At 48.3% G+C, this 17500-nt stretch overlaps 1 protein-coding gene across 1 annotated transcript in view; it reads right to left on the bottom strand.

The window, feature by feature from the left end:
- Nucleotides 1-17500, bottom strand: part of LOC143299603 (uncharacterized) — an 83102-nt gene that overhangs the window by 41535 nt on the left and 24067 nt on the right. Inside the window, exon 2 of the mRNA XM_076612891.1 lies at nucleotides 5591-5767. Coding sequence (XP_076469006.1) covers nucleotides 5591-5767 — 177 coding nt within the window. The remainder of the gene's footprint in view (nucleotides 1-5590; nucleotides 5768-17500) is intronic.

Below are 17500 nucleotides of genomic sequence, written 5' to 3'. Positions count from 1 at the left end.
GGATGTTAGTGAAGGGCTGACACCTCACTGAGATTAGACAGGCCTTACAAGTCAGGATGTCAAAGACGGGCTGTCACCTCACTGATATAAGACAGAGCTTACAGGTCAGGATGTCAGTGAAGGGTTGTCTCCTTGCTAATGTAAGACAAGAGCTTACAGATCAGGATGTCAGTGAAGGGCTGTCACCTCATTGAGATAAGACAGAGCTTACATTTCAAGGGCTTAGGAGTTAAACCAAACCCTTATGCAGACTGGACCTGATGATGACTTGACAATAGATGATCTAAACGAAGCAATAGCTAAATGCAAGAAAGAGTCAGCTCCTGGCCCAGACAAAGTTCGCTACTCGGACATCAAGGAACTATCGGAAGAAGACAGAAGCAACCTTTTCAATCTATATCAAAACAGTTTCCACAATGGACATGTGCCGGAGGACTGGACACACAGCTTCTTAAAACCCATACCAAAACCAGGAAAGGACCATCATCAGGTAAGCGGCTACCGGATCCTAACCATGCAAAACATTGCTGGAAAGCTCATGGAACGCATGATAGCCAGGAAACTTGCAAGGGATCTTGAACACAGGCACATTCTCCCTTCAAATCAAGGTGGTTACAGAACAGGCAAGTCCACATGGGAAAACGCAGCTGCTTTTGCATATGAGGTGTATGAAGGATTTCAAAGAAAAGAAGAAACACTAGCAGTAGCAATCGATCTTGAAGATCCCTACAATAAAGTCCAGTTTGCGCACCTCATGGAGCTGCTACTAAGGTATGGAGTAAGTCTGACACTGACAAGATGGATAGCAGCAGCGCTTCAGGAAAGAACCGTCGTCCTACACCTCGGAGATTGGATGTCTGCACCTTCTAAACTATCCATGGGACTGCCACAAGGGTCTCCGCTTTCTCCTGTCCTCTACAATGTCTACACGAAGGGCCTTGCAGACTTAAACAACAATGGAATAGCTCGGGTGCTTACTCTTGCGGATGATGGCCTGGTCTTCAAAACTTCGAAAGATGCTCAGGAAAGAGCTAAAGCCGTCCAGAAACAACTAAACAATATTGCTCAATGGTGCAAAGACACAGGATCTTCCATCAATCCAGCGAAAGCCCAAACGTTGCTGTGCACCCTCAACAACAGAACCGCGAGCAAATCACCACCTTCTGTGTCACTCGATGGGATTCAGATCGAGAAAACTGAATGCCTACGCTACCTAGGAATACACTTCGACAGGATGCTGACCTTCAGAAAACATAAGGAAAATACTGTTCTCAAATGCAAAAAGGGCCTTTCAGTCTTAAAAGCAATGGCAACCAAAGGTATTGAGCAACGCCACCTCTTCCTGCTATACCAATCACTCGTCCTCAGTGTGATCGACTACGGACTTGGGCTAACAACACCGTCTCAAAGCAACCTCCTAAAATTAGAAAGAGTTCAAAATGAAGCTATGAGGCTGATCCTTGGAACAACAAAAGACACGCCCACAGAAACCATGCGATACCTGCTTGACCTTCCTTCAGTGCAGGCCAGAAACAAGTTAGAACAGGTTAAGACCTACTTCAAAGCATTAGAAAACCCTCAAAACCCACTGCATGACGCAGTCAAAGAACCAAAAGGCAGCCGCCTAGGACGAGGAAGATCATGGATGGGGTAAGCAGAAGACACAATCCAGCTGACTACAAGACCTGAAAGAAACAAAAGAAAGGGAGAAAAACCCCGAAAACCTCAATCATCTATTCAACACAGCCATTTCACCCACTCTAGGAAGACATTGTCGGGAATGGCCAGAGGGCAAAACTGATGCGGAAGTGAAGCTACTCATAGAAGAAAACAGTAAAGAAGAGGACATCATCATATACACAGATGGCTCAGTCACCAAAGACCAATCCGGTTGGGGATTCACTGCGAAACAAAATGGAAAAACAGTTAAGGAAGAGAATCCTGCCTACAAAGTCACAACCTCCAGCCTAACGATGGAAGTTGAAGCTGTGACACATGCCCTCCAGTGGCTATCGTCCATCCATACGCCCGGAAACCAACATGCCATGATTCTAACAGACTCAATGAACCTCATACAGAAAATTGAAAACGGAATGGGAAGCCCAGAGTGGCATAAGGCAATGCGCAACTTTCAGATTAAAAAACTCACATGGACATACTGCCCGGGACATGCAGGTGTTAAGGGAAATGAGCGAGCTGACAGACTTGCTGGTAACGCAACACCAACGAGCGGCCTACATCTAGGAAAATCGGAAATCCTCAGAAAAGTCAAAGAATATAAAAAAGAACAGGTACAAGGCCATCACACCATCGATCGCCTCAAAGAAATAAAAGCAGAGAGAGGGAGTGGTCATAAGTCTAACACGAAAGGTAGAGCACGATGCTTTGCAAACCAACATTGCGCAAATTTCTTCAAAACAGAACAGTCTCTGTGGGCTTTTCCAAATACAATAGACTGAGCAACACACTAGACGCCACGTTCTTGGCATCAGAGATCTTTTCCCATCCCTCTTGCGGCCAATCAGTGGCAGCCTCTGTGCGTGTGTGTGTGCGTGTGTTTGTGTGCATGTGTGGGGCTGTATTTTTGAGTGCGTTTGTGCATGCGCGAGAGTGCAAGTGTACACAAGTACAAGTGTCAGTAGAGTTCTGTGCACGTGCGTGCGTGTGTGTATGTGTGTGTGTGTATGTGTGTGTGTGTGCGTGTGTGTGTGTGTGTGTGTGTGTGTGTGTGTGTGTGTGAGGGGGATGTGGGGGTGCGGAGGGAGGTGGGGTAGAGGATGAGGTATGTGAGTGTATGCATGCCCACACTGTGGGAGCAACAGGATATCGGAACGTATAAAAATATATATATATATCTGTGTGTGGAGATATGGGCATATGTGTGTGTGTTTGTACAAGTAAGTGTTCATCTGTGTGTGTGTGTGTGTGTGTGTGTGTGTGTGTGTGTGTGTGTGTGTGTGTGTGTATGTGTGTGCCGTGGAAGCTGCGATACGTAGACTAGAAATGAGTGTGTGGAGGAGGGGGGTAGAGGAGGTGCAGGGTAATGTGTGTGGTGTGTGTGTGTGTGTGTGTGTGTGTGTGTGTGTGTTGGAGCTCACGTACGTTTATATGTATTTAACTGTGCTTTCATATCTGTGAAACTGCATGTTCGGTGCATATCTGTTATGCATGTGTGGGTGTATATGTAAATGTGTGTCTTCATGTTTTACATCTATTTGCTTATTTATCATCAGTGTTATCTTATTTATTTATTTATTTATTATTGTTATTAATTTATTATTATTATTATTATTATTACTACTACTACTACTGCTACTACCTTTTTTTTAACATTATAGTTATTATTTATTTATTTATTTATTTATTTATTTATTTATTTATTTGTGTAAGCTTATCTATTATTTATTCACCTTTTTTTTTTCTTTTTTTTCCTCAAGGCCTGACTAAGCGCGTTGGGTTACGCTGCTGATCAGGCATCTGCTTGGCAGATGTGGTGTAGCGTATATGGATATGTCCGAACGCAGTGACGCCTCCTTGAGCTACTGAAACATTTCAAGATGTCAGTTTTGGCTGTAATCTCACTGAGATAAGACAGAGCTTACAGCTCAGGATGTCGGTGAAGGGCTGTTACCTCACTGAGATAAGACAGAGCTTACAACCAGCCGCCGTGGCGAAGTGGTTATCGTCGCGGACTGACGGCTGGGAGGACGCGGGTTCGATTCCCAGCGGAGGTGGGTTTTTCGGCCCGTGGCCGGCTCCTACCCAGAGTTGAGTGTGCTGTGGGCTTAAATGGGGAAACTGGGACCACACAGTCGAGTGTCATCCACTTCAAGGATGCGTCTTTGGGTGTGTTGTTCTAATTACCTGACCAACACTGCAAGTGTCTGTATCTCTCGGGCCTGGTTAACGCCGGGATATCATTATGACAGGAACCTTGTCACGCAGTCCCAAATCAAAATGGACCTCCATAGCAACATCGCCATCGTCATCGTCCTCCTCCTCCTCCACCATCACCAATATAAAAAACAAAACAGTCTCAAAGTCTGTGGCCTTTCATGGCCTGCTCTCATGGTGACACCAGTTTCGATACCCCTCCACTTCTGTGCTTGGGGTGAGTCCTGTCAATGTCTTCAGTGTCGGCAGAGTCATGGGGGCTGTTGTTTGACGGACGTGGTGGCGGTCTCCACTCTGGGAGGGACGCTCACTCAGTCTGGCTCCGCGACTAAGCCATTATTGTCGTTAGTAGGGTGCTTAGTAGGTGGTGTCCTAAGTACGTTGAATCAGAACAAGCACCACTGAACACCACCGAAGTGTCTCAGCAGCAGTACAGGGTCCCCTCTGGTTTGTGGCCTCCTGGCGACCTAACATTGATGGTTTTCTGTGGACTGCCGACGCTGGAACTGTGACGGACGAACCCGGGTGTGGCCGTGTATGGGGTAATCTAAATGAGCGGCGTGGGAGTAATGCCACTGAAACGGTGCAGATGACATGGCAGCAAAAAACAAACAAACAAAAAAAAGTTTACAGGTCAGGATGTCAGAGAAAGGCTGTCCTTTAACTGAGATAAGACAGGTCAGGATGTCAATGAAGGGCTGTCACTTCAATGAGATTAGACAGGTCAGGATGTCAATGAAGGGCTGTCACTTCAATGAGATAAGACAGGTCAGGATGTCAATGAAGGGCTGTCACTTCAATGAGATAAGACAGGTCAGGATGTCAATGAAGGGCTGTCACTTCAATGAGATAAGACAGGTCACGATGTCAATGAAGGGCTGTCACTTCAATGAGATAAGACAGGTCAGGATGTCAATGAAGGGCTGTCACTTCAATGAGATAAGACAGGTCAGGATGTCAATGAAGGGCTGTCACTTCAATGAGATAAGACAAAGCTTACTATTTGTGGTTGTGTTGTGTTGCGTTGCGTTGCGTTGCGTTGTGTTGTGTTCCGATGTGTTTTGTTGCGGTGTGTTGTGTTGTGTTGCGTTGTTATATGTTGCGTTGTGTTGTACTGTGTTGTGTTGTGATGCCTCTGCAACATTGTCATCTACTACATGTTGTGATGCCTCTGCAACATTGTCATCTACTACATGTTGTGATGCCTCTGCAACACTGTCATCTACTACATGTTGTGATGCCTCTGCAACACTGTCATCTACTACATGTTGTGATGCCTCTGCAACATTGTCATCTACTACATGTTGTGATGCCTCTGCAACACTGTCATCTACCACGTGTTGTGATGCCTCTGCAACACTGTCATCTACCACGTGTTGTGATGCCTCTGCAACACTGTCATCTACTACATGTTGTGATGCCTCTGCAACACTGTCATCTACTACATGTTGTGATGCCTCTGCAACACTGTCATCTACTACATGTTGTGATGCCTCTGCAACACTGTCATCTACTACATGTTGTGATGCCTCTGCAACATTGTCATCTACTACATACTTTGTTCTGTGTGCAAGTTGATTTGTACCGCTATCAAAGTGGGTTTTCTGTCACTGGTTTCACACACACACACACACACACACACACACACACACACACACTACCACCACCACCACCACAACAACAAAAGCGGCCTCACGGTTAACCCCCTTGATCTTGGTGCAGTACTTGGCGGGGAATCCCCCCACCCTGTGGTGCCGGGTCTGGCGGCACAGAGTCTTGTAGTGCACCTCGGGTACCGGCATGAAGGGATCCGCACACCCCGGGTCGCTGCCGTTGATGGAGAAACACTTGAAGCACCCTATCCCTCCATGCACTGCACACAGAAACAGTGACATCACCTCAGTGTCCATTTAATGAAGTAAGACATCACATCAAACCACTAGACCACCATGCACTGCACACAGAAACAGCGACATCACCTCACATCTGTGTCAAAGGAAGTCAAATAACGAATTAATCATCTGGTAAAACGGTTATTCCTTATATTTGAACGTCTAATCAAATCAAGCTGATGAAGTCGGAAATCAAGTGTCGAACCACATTTATCCATGAGTTAAATCGAATCAATTCAGTTCAGTTCAGTTAACTGGTTTTAACAGTATATTATCTGGAACCTGTCACAATACAAAGCAGTTATAGATGAACAGAACAGCAAGAAAATGTTATACAAAGCCCTGTCCTAATACAGGTACATACAGTTCAGTTACTCGAGAAGGCATCACTGTGTTCGGACAAACCCATAAACACTACACCACATCTGCTAAGCAGGTGCCTGAACAGCAGCATTACCCAATGCGCTTGGTTAGGTCTGGAAAAAAACCCAGAATAAAATGAAATAAAATAAGATCTATGTATGAATAGATAAGTACATTAAAGAAACGAACCGATGAATGAAAAATCGAATTAAGTGAAATAAAATCTAATCAAGTCGAATGGATTACGTCACATATCAAACCAACTTGTCAAACGTTTATTCTTTCAAGTCGAATTAAATCAGGTGAAAAAATCATGAAGTCAGACATCGAACCAACTTCTTTTTGTACCAAATAAAACAAAGATACCCCCGTCCCCCAAGACACAAGGATTCCCCCCGCCACCATTCCCCCCGTCCCCCAAGACACAAGGATTCCCCCCGCCACCATTCCCCCCATCCCCATAGACACAAGGATTCCCCCCGCCACCATTCCCCCCATCCCCATAGACACAAGGATTCCCCCCGCCACCATTCCCCCCATCCCCATAGACACAAGGATTCCCCCCGCCACCATTCCCCCCATCCCCATAGACACAAGGATTCCCCCCGCCACCATTCCCCCCATCCCCATAGACACAAAGATTCCCCCCGCCACCATTCCCCCCATCCCCATAGACACAAAGATTCCCCCCGTCCACAGTCCCCCCGTCCCCCAAGACACAGAGATTTCCCCGTCCCCCAAGACACAAAGATTTCCCCGTCCCCCAAGACACAGAGATTCCCCCAGGCCCCATACCCCCCATCCCCCAAGACACAGAGATTCCCCCAGGCCCAACACCCCCCGTCCCCCAAGACACAGAGATTCCCCCAGGCCCCACACCCCCCGTCCCCCAAGACACAGAGATTCCCCCAGGCCCCATTCCCCCCATCCCCCAAGACACAGAGATTCCCCCAGGCCCCATACCCCCCGTCCCCCAAGACACAGAGATTCCCCCAGGCCCCATACCCCCCGTCCCCCAAGACACAGAGATTCCCCCAGGCCCCATACCCCCCATCCCCCAAGACACAGAGATTCCCCAGGCCCCATACCCCCCAGCCCACAAGACACAGAGATTCCCCCAGGCCCCATACCCCCCAGCCCACAAGACACAGAGATTCCCCCAGGCCCCATACCCCCCAGCCCCCAAGACACAGAGATTCCCCCAGGCCCCATACCCCCCAGCCCACAAGACACAGAGATTCCCCAGGCCCCATACCCCCCAGCCCCCAAGACACAGAGATTCCCCCAGGCCCCATACCCCCCAGCCCCCAAGACACAGAGATTCCCCCAGGCCCCATACCCCCCATCCCCCAAGACACAGAGATTCCCCCAGGCCCCATACCCCCCGTCCCCCAAGACACAGAGATTCCCCCAGGCCCCATACCCCCCGTCCCCCAAGACACAGAGATTCCCCCAGGCCCCATACCCCCCATCCCCCAAGACACAGAGATTCCCCCAGGCCCCATACCCCCCAGCCCCCAAGACACAGAGATTCCCCCAGGCCCCATACCCCCCGATCCCCCAAGACACAGAGATTCCCCCAGGCCCCATACCCCCCATCCCCCAAGACACAAGATTCCCCAAGGCCCCATACCCCCCAGCCCACAAGACACAGAGATTCCCCCAGGCCCCATACCCCCCAGCCCACAAGACACAGAGATTCCCCAAGGCCCCATACCCCCCAGCCCACAAGACACAGAGATTCCCCCAGGCCCCATACCCCCCAGCCCACAAGACACAGAGATTCCCCCAGGCCCCATACCCCCCAGCCCACAAGACACAGAGATTCCCCCAGGCCCCATACCCCCCAGCCCACAAGACACAAGATTCCCCCAGGCCCCATACCCCCCAGCCCACAAGACACAGAGATTCCCCCAGGCCCCATACCCCCCAGCCCACAAGACACAGAGATTCCCCAAGGCCCCATACCCCCCAGCCCACAAGACACAGAGATTCCCCCAGGCCCCATACCCCCCAGCCCACAAGACACAGAGATTCCCCCAGGCCCCATACCCCCCGTCCCCCAAGACACAGAGATTCCCCCAGGCCCCATACCCCCCAGTCCCCCAAGACACAGAGATTCCCCCAGGCCCCATACCCCCCAGCCCACAAGACACAGAGATTCCCCCAGGCCCCATACCCCCCGTCCCCCAAGACACAGAGATTCCCCCAGGCCCCATACCCCCCAGCCCACAAGACACAGAGATTCCCCCAGGCCCCATACCCCCCGTCCCCCAAGACACAGAGATTCCCCCAGGCCCCATACCCCCCAGCCCCCAAGACACAGAGATTCCCCCAGGCCCCATACCCCCCAGCCCACAAGAAACAACGATTCCGGTGTCCCCCAAGACACAAAGATTCCCCGCCAATAACAAAAAGATTCCCCCCGTCCCCCAAGACACAAATATTCCCCCCTCCCCCAAGACACAAAGATTCCCCCGTCCCCCATTCCCCTGTCCCCCAAGACACAAAGTCACCCCAAGACACAAAGATTCCCCCGTCCCCCAAGACACAAAGTCACCCCAAGACACAAAGATTCCCCCGTCCCCCCAAGACACAAAGATTCCCCCGTCCCCCCAAGACACAAAGATTCCCCCGTCCCCATTCCCCCCATCCCCAAAGACACAACGATTCCCCCGTCCCCCCAAGACACAACGATTCCCCCGTCCCCCAAGAAACAAAGATTCCCCCTTCCCCCAAGACACAAAGATTCCCCAGTGCCCCAAGACACAAAGATTCCCCAGTCCCCCAAGACAAAAAGATTCCCCAGTCCCCCAAGACAAAAAGATTCCCCTGTTCCTAAAGACACAAAGATTCCTCCCGTCCCCCAAAGACACAAAGCAATTTTCTACAATTAGCTAAAATAAAAAGTGGGGTGTTGGCCAAGAGATAAGGCGTCCGCGTAGGAAGCGAGAGAATCTGAGCGCACTGGTTCGAATCCCATTGTCACCAGTATTTTCTTCACCTCCACTAGACCTTGAGTGGTAGTCTGGATGCTAGTCATTCGGATGAGACGATAAACCGAGGACCCGTGTGCAGCATGCACCTAACACACGTAAAAGAACCCATGGCAAGAAAAGAATGTCCCTGGCAAAATTCTGTAAAAAAAAAAAAAAAAAAAGAAGAAGAAGAAGAAAGAAATACACTTCGATAGGAAAACAAACAAAAAATTGCAGGCAGGAAAAAAACAACAAAAGGGTGGCGTTCTCAGTGTAGCGACGCGCTCTCCCTGGCGAGAGAAGCCCGAAATTCACATAGAAAAATCTGACAACAAAAAAAAAGAAAGAAAAAAAAGAGTAATACGAATAGAAATACAAAACAAACTGCTGGCCTGACAAACCTCAAAGTCCCCCGAGACAAAGCAATTTCTACAGTTAAATAAAACTCCAAACAGTTGGTGTGACAAACACCAAAGACCCCTCCTCTAAACTCCAAACAGCTGGTGTGACAAACACCAAAGACCCCCAAAAACTCCATACAGCTGGTCTGATAAACACCAAAGACGCCCTCCAAACTCCAAACAGCTGGTCTGATAAACACCAAAGACCCCCTCCAAACTTCATACAGCTGGTCTGATAAACACCAAAGACCCCCTCCAAACTCCATACAGCTGGTCTGATAAACACGAAAGACCCCCTCAAACTTCATACAGTTGGTCTGATAAACACCAAAGACCTCCTCCAAACTCCATACAACTGGTCTGATAAACACCAAAGACCCCCTCCAAACTCCAAGATTGAACGCAATACGGATAGATTAAATATAATAAGGATAACGCTTCAAGGTAATAAGGATATGATGGAGTCTCCCGTCGGTGTGTGTCCTCATATGGGAGAAGAGGCCGATTCTGGATGCGCAGCACTTCCCACAGGTGTTGCAAGGGAAAACGTCTCCAGAAGTTGAGCCCTGCTTCCTTTGCTCACGCTTCTCCTTAATTAATGGCCAGCGTTCTCTTGTTTTCAAACGTCTTTATGCCACTAGAGCACAGGCTCCTCCAGCGAGAGTGGTCAAGGGCATCAGTTTCCCAGGAAGTGTCTGCCCAGCTAAGGTGACTTTGTTTTTAGTGAGGAGGAGTTGCGCAGTCCCTTCCCCACTCTCTCGCCTACCGACGCTCACAGTCTCACAGGTGCAGATACTGCCACATTTAGGACGGCCTCGGCAGGTGCAGGCTTTTTCTTCGGAGCTCCGTCTCCTAGGAGGACTTCCAGCCAAGGATAAGAGCTCCCCCTGCCCTTTGGTCATCCTCTCCCACCTTCACAGCCGTTGAGAAAGGTTTCCTCATCCGCCTGGTCCGTCGTTGGGAGACTTCACATGCGAGACTTCACATAATAAGGATAGCATCACAGGTAAAAAAGATAACATTATCAAAGGTAATCAAGTCATTGCTTTGTCACTCTCTGTGTTACTCTGTGTAACAGACCTATAACACAACAGACCTGTGGCATAACATACATGTGACATAAAAGACATGTGACATAACAAACATGTGACATAAAGGAAATGTGACATAACAGACCTGTGACATAAAGTACATGCGACATAACATACATGTGACATATTAGACCTGTGACATAACAGACATGTGACATAACAAACATGTGACATAACAGACCTGTGACATAAAAGACATGTGACATAACAAACATGTGACATAAAGTACATGCGACATAACAGACCTGTGACATAAAAGACATGTGACATAACAAACATGTGACATAAAGGAAATGTGTCATAACAGACCTGTGACATAAAGTACATGTGACATAACAGACATGTGACATAACAAACATGTGACATAACGGACCTGTGAAATAAAGTACATGTGACATAAAGTACATGTGACATAACAGACATGTGACATAACGGATCTGTGAAATAAAGTACATGTGACATAAAGTACATGTGACATAACAGACATGTAACATAACGGATCTGTGACATAACAGACATGTGACATAACAGATACCTCTAGAATGACGACTACAATCATTTCATCCGAAAAAACGCCATCAGCAACTGAACATGGACACCTGTCTAGCAAGGCCAGTCTGTTCATCACACCTGTCTGGCAAGGCCAGTCTGTTCATCACACCTGTCTGGCAAGGCCAGTCTGTTCACCACACCTGTCTAGCAAGGCCAGTCTAGCAAGGCCAGTCTGTTCATCACACCTGTCTGGCAAGGTCAGTCTGTTCATCACACCTGTCTAGCAAGGCCAGTCTAGCAAGGCCAGTCTGTTCATCACACCTGTCTAGCAAGGCCAGTCTGTTCATCACACCTGTCTGGCAAGGCCAGTCTGTTCATCACACCTGTCTGGCAAGGCCAGTCTGTTCATCACACCTGTCTAGCAAGGCCAGTCTAGCAAGGCCAGTCTGTTCATCACACCTGTCTAGCAAGGCCAGTCTGTTCATCACACCTGTCTAGCAAGGCCAGTCTGTTCACCACACCTGTCTAGCAAGGCCAGTCTGTTCATCACACCTGTCTAGCAAAGCTAGTCTGTTCACCACACCTGTCTGGCAAGGCCAGTCTGTTCATCACACCTGTCTAGCAAGGCCAGTCTAGCAAAGCCAGTCTGTTCACCACACCTGTCTAGCAAGGCCAGTCTAGCAAGGCCAGTCTGTTCACCACACCTGTCTGGCAAGGCCAGTCTGTTCATCACACCTGTCTAGCAAGGCCAGTCTGTTCACAACACCTGTCTAGCAAAGCTAGTCTGTTCACCACACCTGTCTGGCAAGGCCAGTCTGTTCACCACACCTGTCTGGCAAGGCCAGTCTGTTCACAACACCTGACCAGCAAGGCCAGCCTGTTCACAACACCTGTCTGGCAAGGATAGTCTGTTCACAACACCTGTCTGGCAAGGATAGTCTGTTCACAACACCTGTCTGGCAAGGATAGTCTGTTCACAACACCTGTGCTGAACCAGACCTATGGAACACGGACCTCTGGCATCGGTGACAGGTTACCTCCCTTCTTCACTCACTTTCCCCATGTCCAGTTTTCTCTTGGAAACATGCTAGCGACAGGATTCCCACTGACACATTGGCTGAGTGAACCACTGGATTCCCACTGACACATTGGCTGAGTGAACCACAGGATTCCCACTGACACGTTGGCTGAGTGAACCACAGGATTCCCACTGACACGTTGGCTGAGTGAACCACAGGATTCCCACTGACACGTTGGCTGAGTGAACCACTGGATTCCCATTGACACGTTGGTTGAGTGAACCACAGGATTCCCACTGACACGTTGGCTGAGTGAACCACTGGATTCCCACTGACACGTTGGCTGAGTGAACCACTGGATTCCCATTGACACGTTGGTTGAGTGAACCACAGGATTCCCACTGACACGTTGGCTGAGTGAACCACTGGATTCCCATTGACACGTTGGCTGAGTGAACCACAGGATTCCCACTGACACGTTGGCTGAGTGAACCTCTGGGTTTCTACTGACACGTTGGCTGAGTGAACAACAGGATTCCCACTGACACGTTGGCTGAGTGAACCTCTGGGTTTACTGACACGTTGGCTGAGTGAACAACAGGATTCCCACTGACACGTTGGCTGAGTGAACCTCTGGGTTTCTACTGACACGTTGGCTGAGTGAACAACAGGATTCCCACTGACACGTTGGCTGAGTGAACAACAGGATTCCCACTGACACGTTGGCTGAGTGAACCACAGGATTCCCACTGACACGTTGGCTGAGTGAACCTCTGGGTTTCTACTGACACGTTGGCTGAGTGAACAACAGGATTCCCACTGACACGTTGGCTGAGTGAACCTCTGGGTTTCTACTGACACGTTGGCTGAGTGAACAACAGGATTCCCACTGACACGTTGGCTGAGTGAACCACAGGGTTCCCACTGACACGTTGGCTGAGTGAACCACAGGATTCCCACTGACACGTTGGCTGAGTGAACCACTGGATTCCCACTGACACGTTGGCTGAGTGAACCTCTGGGTTTCTACTGACACGTTGGCTGAGTGAACAACAGGATTCCCACTGACACGTTGGCTGAGTGAACCACTGGATTCCCACTGACACGTTGGCTGAGTGAACCTCTGGGTTTCTACTGACACGTTGGCTGAGTGAACCACTGGATTCCCACTGACACGTTGGCTGAGTGAACCTCTGGGTTTCTACTGACACGTTGGCTGAGTGAACAACAGGATTCCCACTGACACGTTGGCTGAGTGAACCACTGGATCTGTACTGACACGTTGGCTGAGTGAACCACTGGATCTGTACTGACACGTTGGCTGAGTGAACCACTGGATCTGTACTGACACGTTGGCTGAGTGAACCACTGGGTTTCTACTGACATGTTGGCTGAGTGAACCACTGGATTTCTACTGACACGTTGGCTGAGTGAACCACTGGATCTGTACTGACACGTTGGCTGAGTGAACCACTGGATTTCTACTGACACGTTGGCTGAGTGAACCACAGGATCTGTACTGACACGTTGGCTGAGTGAACCACTGGATCTGTACTGACATGTTGGCTGAGTGAACCACTGGATCTGTACTGACACGTTGGCTGAGTGAACCACTGGATCTGTACTGACACGTTGGCTGAGTGAACCACTTCATTTCTACTGACATGTCCACTGAGTAAACCACATCTGCTGGCCTGCGTGGCCAGGAAACAAGGATGAAACACCCTAACCCTAACCCTAAACCGGCCTTCCTGTTCAAGTAGTTGACTTTGGGGGAAGGGGTGTTGATGGAAAAGTGGGGGTGTGACGGGGCTAGAGGGTACATGATGGATGGAAGAGGCAGCGGGTACATTGCCAATGGAAACAAGTATCTGACCTGGATGGAAGAGGCAGCGGGTACATTGCCAATGGAAACAAGTATCTGACCTGGATGGAAGAGGCAGTGGGTACACTGCCAATGAAGAAGCTCAGCAGGTATCATTCTGGCTTGCGCGTGAATCCGTGACGAAGTTCGGGATTTTACACTGCGCATGTATCTGCAAAATGAATTCGTGTAGTCTTCGTCGTTCGACGTTTCTTGTACGTAAAACTTCGTTTCGAAAGAATACACATTTGGCGCATTGGCAGAGTGGGTTAGCCCTAGGATTTCTGGTCCAATATTCACCAGTGATCAGGGTTTCGGCATGGTATTATGTCCTCGGGAGAGGTACTTTACTCCAACTTTCCTCGATCCACATTCGATACCTGGCCGGCTGGGAAAGAATGAAAGGATTGGGCCCCACCTTCCTATGCCCCGCCCCTGACACAGTGGACATGAAAGGATTGGGCCCCGCCTTTCTATGCCCCGCCCCTGACACAGTGGACATGAAAGGATTGCGCCCCGCCTTTCTATGCCCCGCCCCTGACACAGTGGACATGAAAGGATTGGGCCCCGCCTTTCCATGCCCTGCCCCTGACACAGTGGACATGAAAGAATTGCGCCCCGCCTTTCCATGCCCCGCCCCTGACACAGTGGACATGAAAGGATTGGGCCCCGCCTTTCTATGCCCCGCCCCTGACACAGTGGACATGAAAGAATTGCGCCCCGCCTTTCCATGCCCTGCCCCTGACACAGTGGACATGAAAGGATTGGGCCCCGCCTTTCCATGCCCTGCCCCTGACACAGTGGACAAGAAAGGATTAGGCCCTGCCTTGCCATGCCCCGCCCCTGACACAGTGGACAAGAAAGGATTGGGCCCTGCCTTGCCATGCCCCGCCCCTGACACAGTGGACAGAAATTCACTGCCCCAGTGGCCGTAAAAAGCCGTGGGATCACCCTACCCCTCCTTTCCCTCGAACTCCTCCATTAGCCTTTCCACCACAATCACCCATCACCCACCCCTCACCTAGCCCCTACCACCACCATCACCCATCCCTCATCTTGCCCCTACCAACACCATCACCCACCCCTCACCTTGCCCCTACCACCACCATCACCCACCCCTCACCTAGCCCCTACCACCACCATCACCCATCCCTCATCTTGCCCCTACCAACACCATCACCCACCCCTCACCTTGCCCCTACCACCACCATCACCCACCCCTCACCTAGCCCCTACCACCACCATCACCCATCCTTCACCTAGCCCCTATCACCACCATCACCCATCACCCATCCCTCACCTAGCCCCTACCACCACCATCACCCATCCCTCACCTAGCCCCTACCACCACCATCACCCATCCCTCACCTAGCCCCTACCACCACCATCATCCATCCCTCACCTAGCCCCTACCACCACCCATCACACACCCCTAACCTAACCCCTACCACCACCGTCACCCGTCATACATCCAACCCCTCCCCTCGCCTCCACCACTCTCTCTCTCTCTCTGTCTCTCTCTCTCTCTCATTCTCTGTCTCTCACTCTCTCTCTCTCTCTCTCTCTCTCTGTCTCTCTCTCTGTCTCTCTTGAAGGACTTCAATAAATTTTTAATGGATAAGCTTGTAACATCTATACGTAGCCAAAAGGAATTCTGGAATAATATTAATAGAGTTTCGAAGAAAAGAAAACAACCTAGACATACTATTGATTGTGACGCTTGGTTTCAACATTTTCAGTCTTTGTTACAATCGAATGTTGATAACGAGCATAATGAAGTTGCTTATGATGATGATGCTATGATTGATGATGAAGCAGATCTTTACATGAACCGGCCAATTTCTAATGAAGAGGTACTACTGGCATTAAGAAAACTTAAAAATGGTAAGGCAGCTGGTCCTGATGGAATTGTTAGTGAACTGTATAAAAATTCTTCTGATCAAGTAGTCCTTTTTTTCGTTAAGCTGTTTAATAAACTGTTTGATAATGGTGTATACCCTAATTACTGGATAGAATCTATTATTTTGCCCATTTACAAGAAAGGTGATGTAAATAATCCCAATAATTATAGAGGTATTTCTTTAGGTGATATAAGTGGTAAATTGTATGGAATAATTATCAATAAAAGATTACAGGAATGGGTTGACGAAAATAATATCACTGGTGATCATCAAGCTGGATTTAAAAAAGGATATTCTACAGTAGACCACATGTTTACGTTGCTTTCACTTGTTCAGAAACAGTTCTCCTTTAATCGTAAATTGTATGTCGCTTTCATTGATTTTGAAAAAGCGTTTGACTCTATTAACCGAAATCTTTTATGGCCTGTTTTACTAAGGAATGGTATCAGAGGTAAACTTTATAATTGTATTAAAAGTATGTATAATGTAGTAAGAGCTAGAGTTCGTTGTGGTGCCAAACTGCCTGAATTTATCAACTGTACAGTAGGGGTTAGACAGGGTGATCCTTGTAGCCCTATTTTATTTTCTCTTTTCATAAACGAACTTGCAATTCAGGTAATTACGAATGGGAGACATGGAGCTGTATTTTCAGTTGATGCCTTTGAATTGTTTATACTTCTGTTAGCTGATGATGTTATTTTGATGTCAGAAACTGTTGTAGGTCTACAAACACAACTGAATTCTTTACACCGTGCGGCAGATTCACTTCAATTAAGAGTAAACATGACTAAAAGCAATATCATAGTATTTCGTAAGGGTGGTTATCTGAGTAGCAGGGAAAGGTGGTTGTATGGTGATGAGTTAATGCCAGTTGTTAACGTTTATAAATATTTGGGAATATTTTTCTCCACACGTTTGAGTTTTGTTGGTGCTTGTAAAGATTTAGCAAGTAGGGCTAAAAATGCTTTAATCTGTATTATGAAAAAGTTACATGTGTTCAATAATACCTCTTTTGATTTATTTATTAAGCTGTTTGATGCTCAGGTACAGCCAGTTGTGTTATACGGTTCGGAGTTGTGGGGCCTAGATAGAGCCGCTGTTCACTGTGAATCAGTTCATACTTTTGCTTTGAAGACATTTTTAGGTGTTGAAAGGCAAACTCCTAATGATTTAGTTTATGGAGAAACAAATCGGTACCCGATGTATTTAGTTGCTGCAGTTAAATGTATTCGTTATTGGTTAAGGTTATTAGAAATGGATGCCAACAGATTACCTCGTAAAGCTTATGATATGCTATTTGATTTAGATACTAGAGGCAAAGTAAATTGGGTAACAAAAATACGTCACTGTTTATTTGAGTATGGGTTTGGTTTTGTTTGGTTAAACCAAGGTGTTGGCAGCATTCAGTCATTTATTTGTGCTTTTCGGCAACGTTTGATCGATTGTAGATGGCAGAAATGGTCTGATCATATTCAAAATAGTGAAAGATTTGATTTTTATAGGAATTTCAGCAATGGCCCAGACTTGAAACCTTACCTGCTGTTAAATATGGATAGACATTTGAAATATATAACAACAAGATTCAGACTAGGTATTTCTGAGCTA

Source organism: Babylonia areolata, chromosome 25 (genome assembly GCF_041734735.1).
Source record: "Babylonia areolata isolate BAREFJ2019XMU chromosome 25, ASM4173473v1, whole genome shotgun sequence".
Taxonomy (NCBI): domain Eukaryota; kingdom Metazoa; phylum Mollusca; class Gastropoda; order Neogastropoda; family Buccinidae; genus Babylonia; species Babylonia areolata.
Note: the sequence above shows the minus strand (reverse complement) of the source record. Positions and strands in the feature narration are given on the sequence as shown.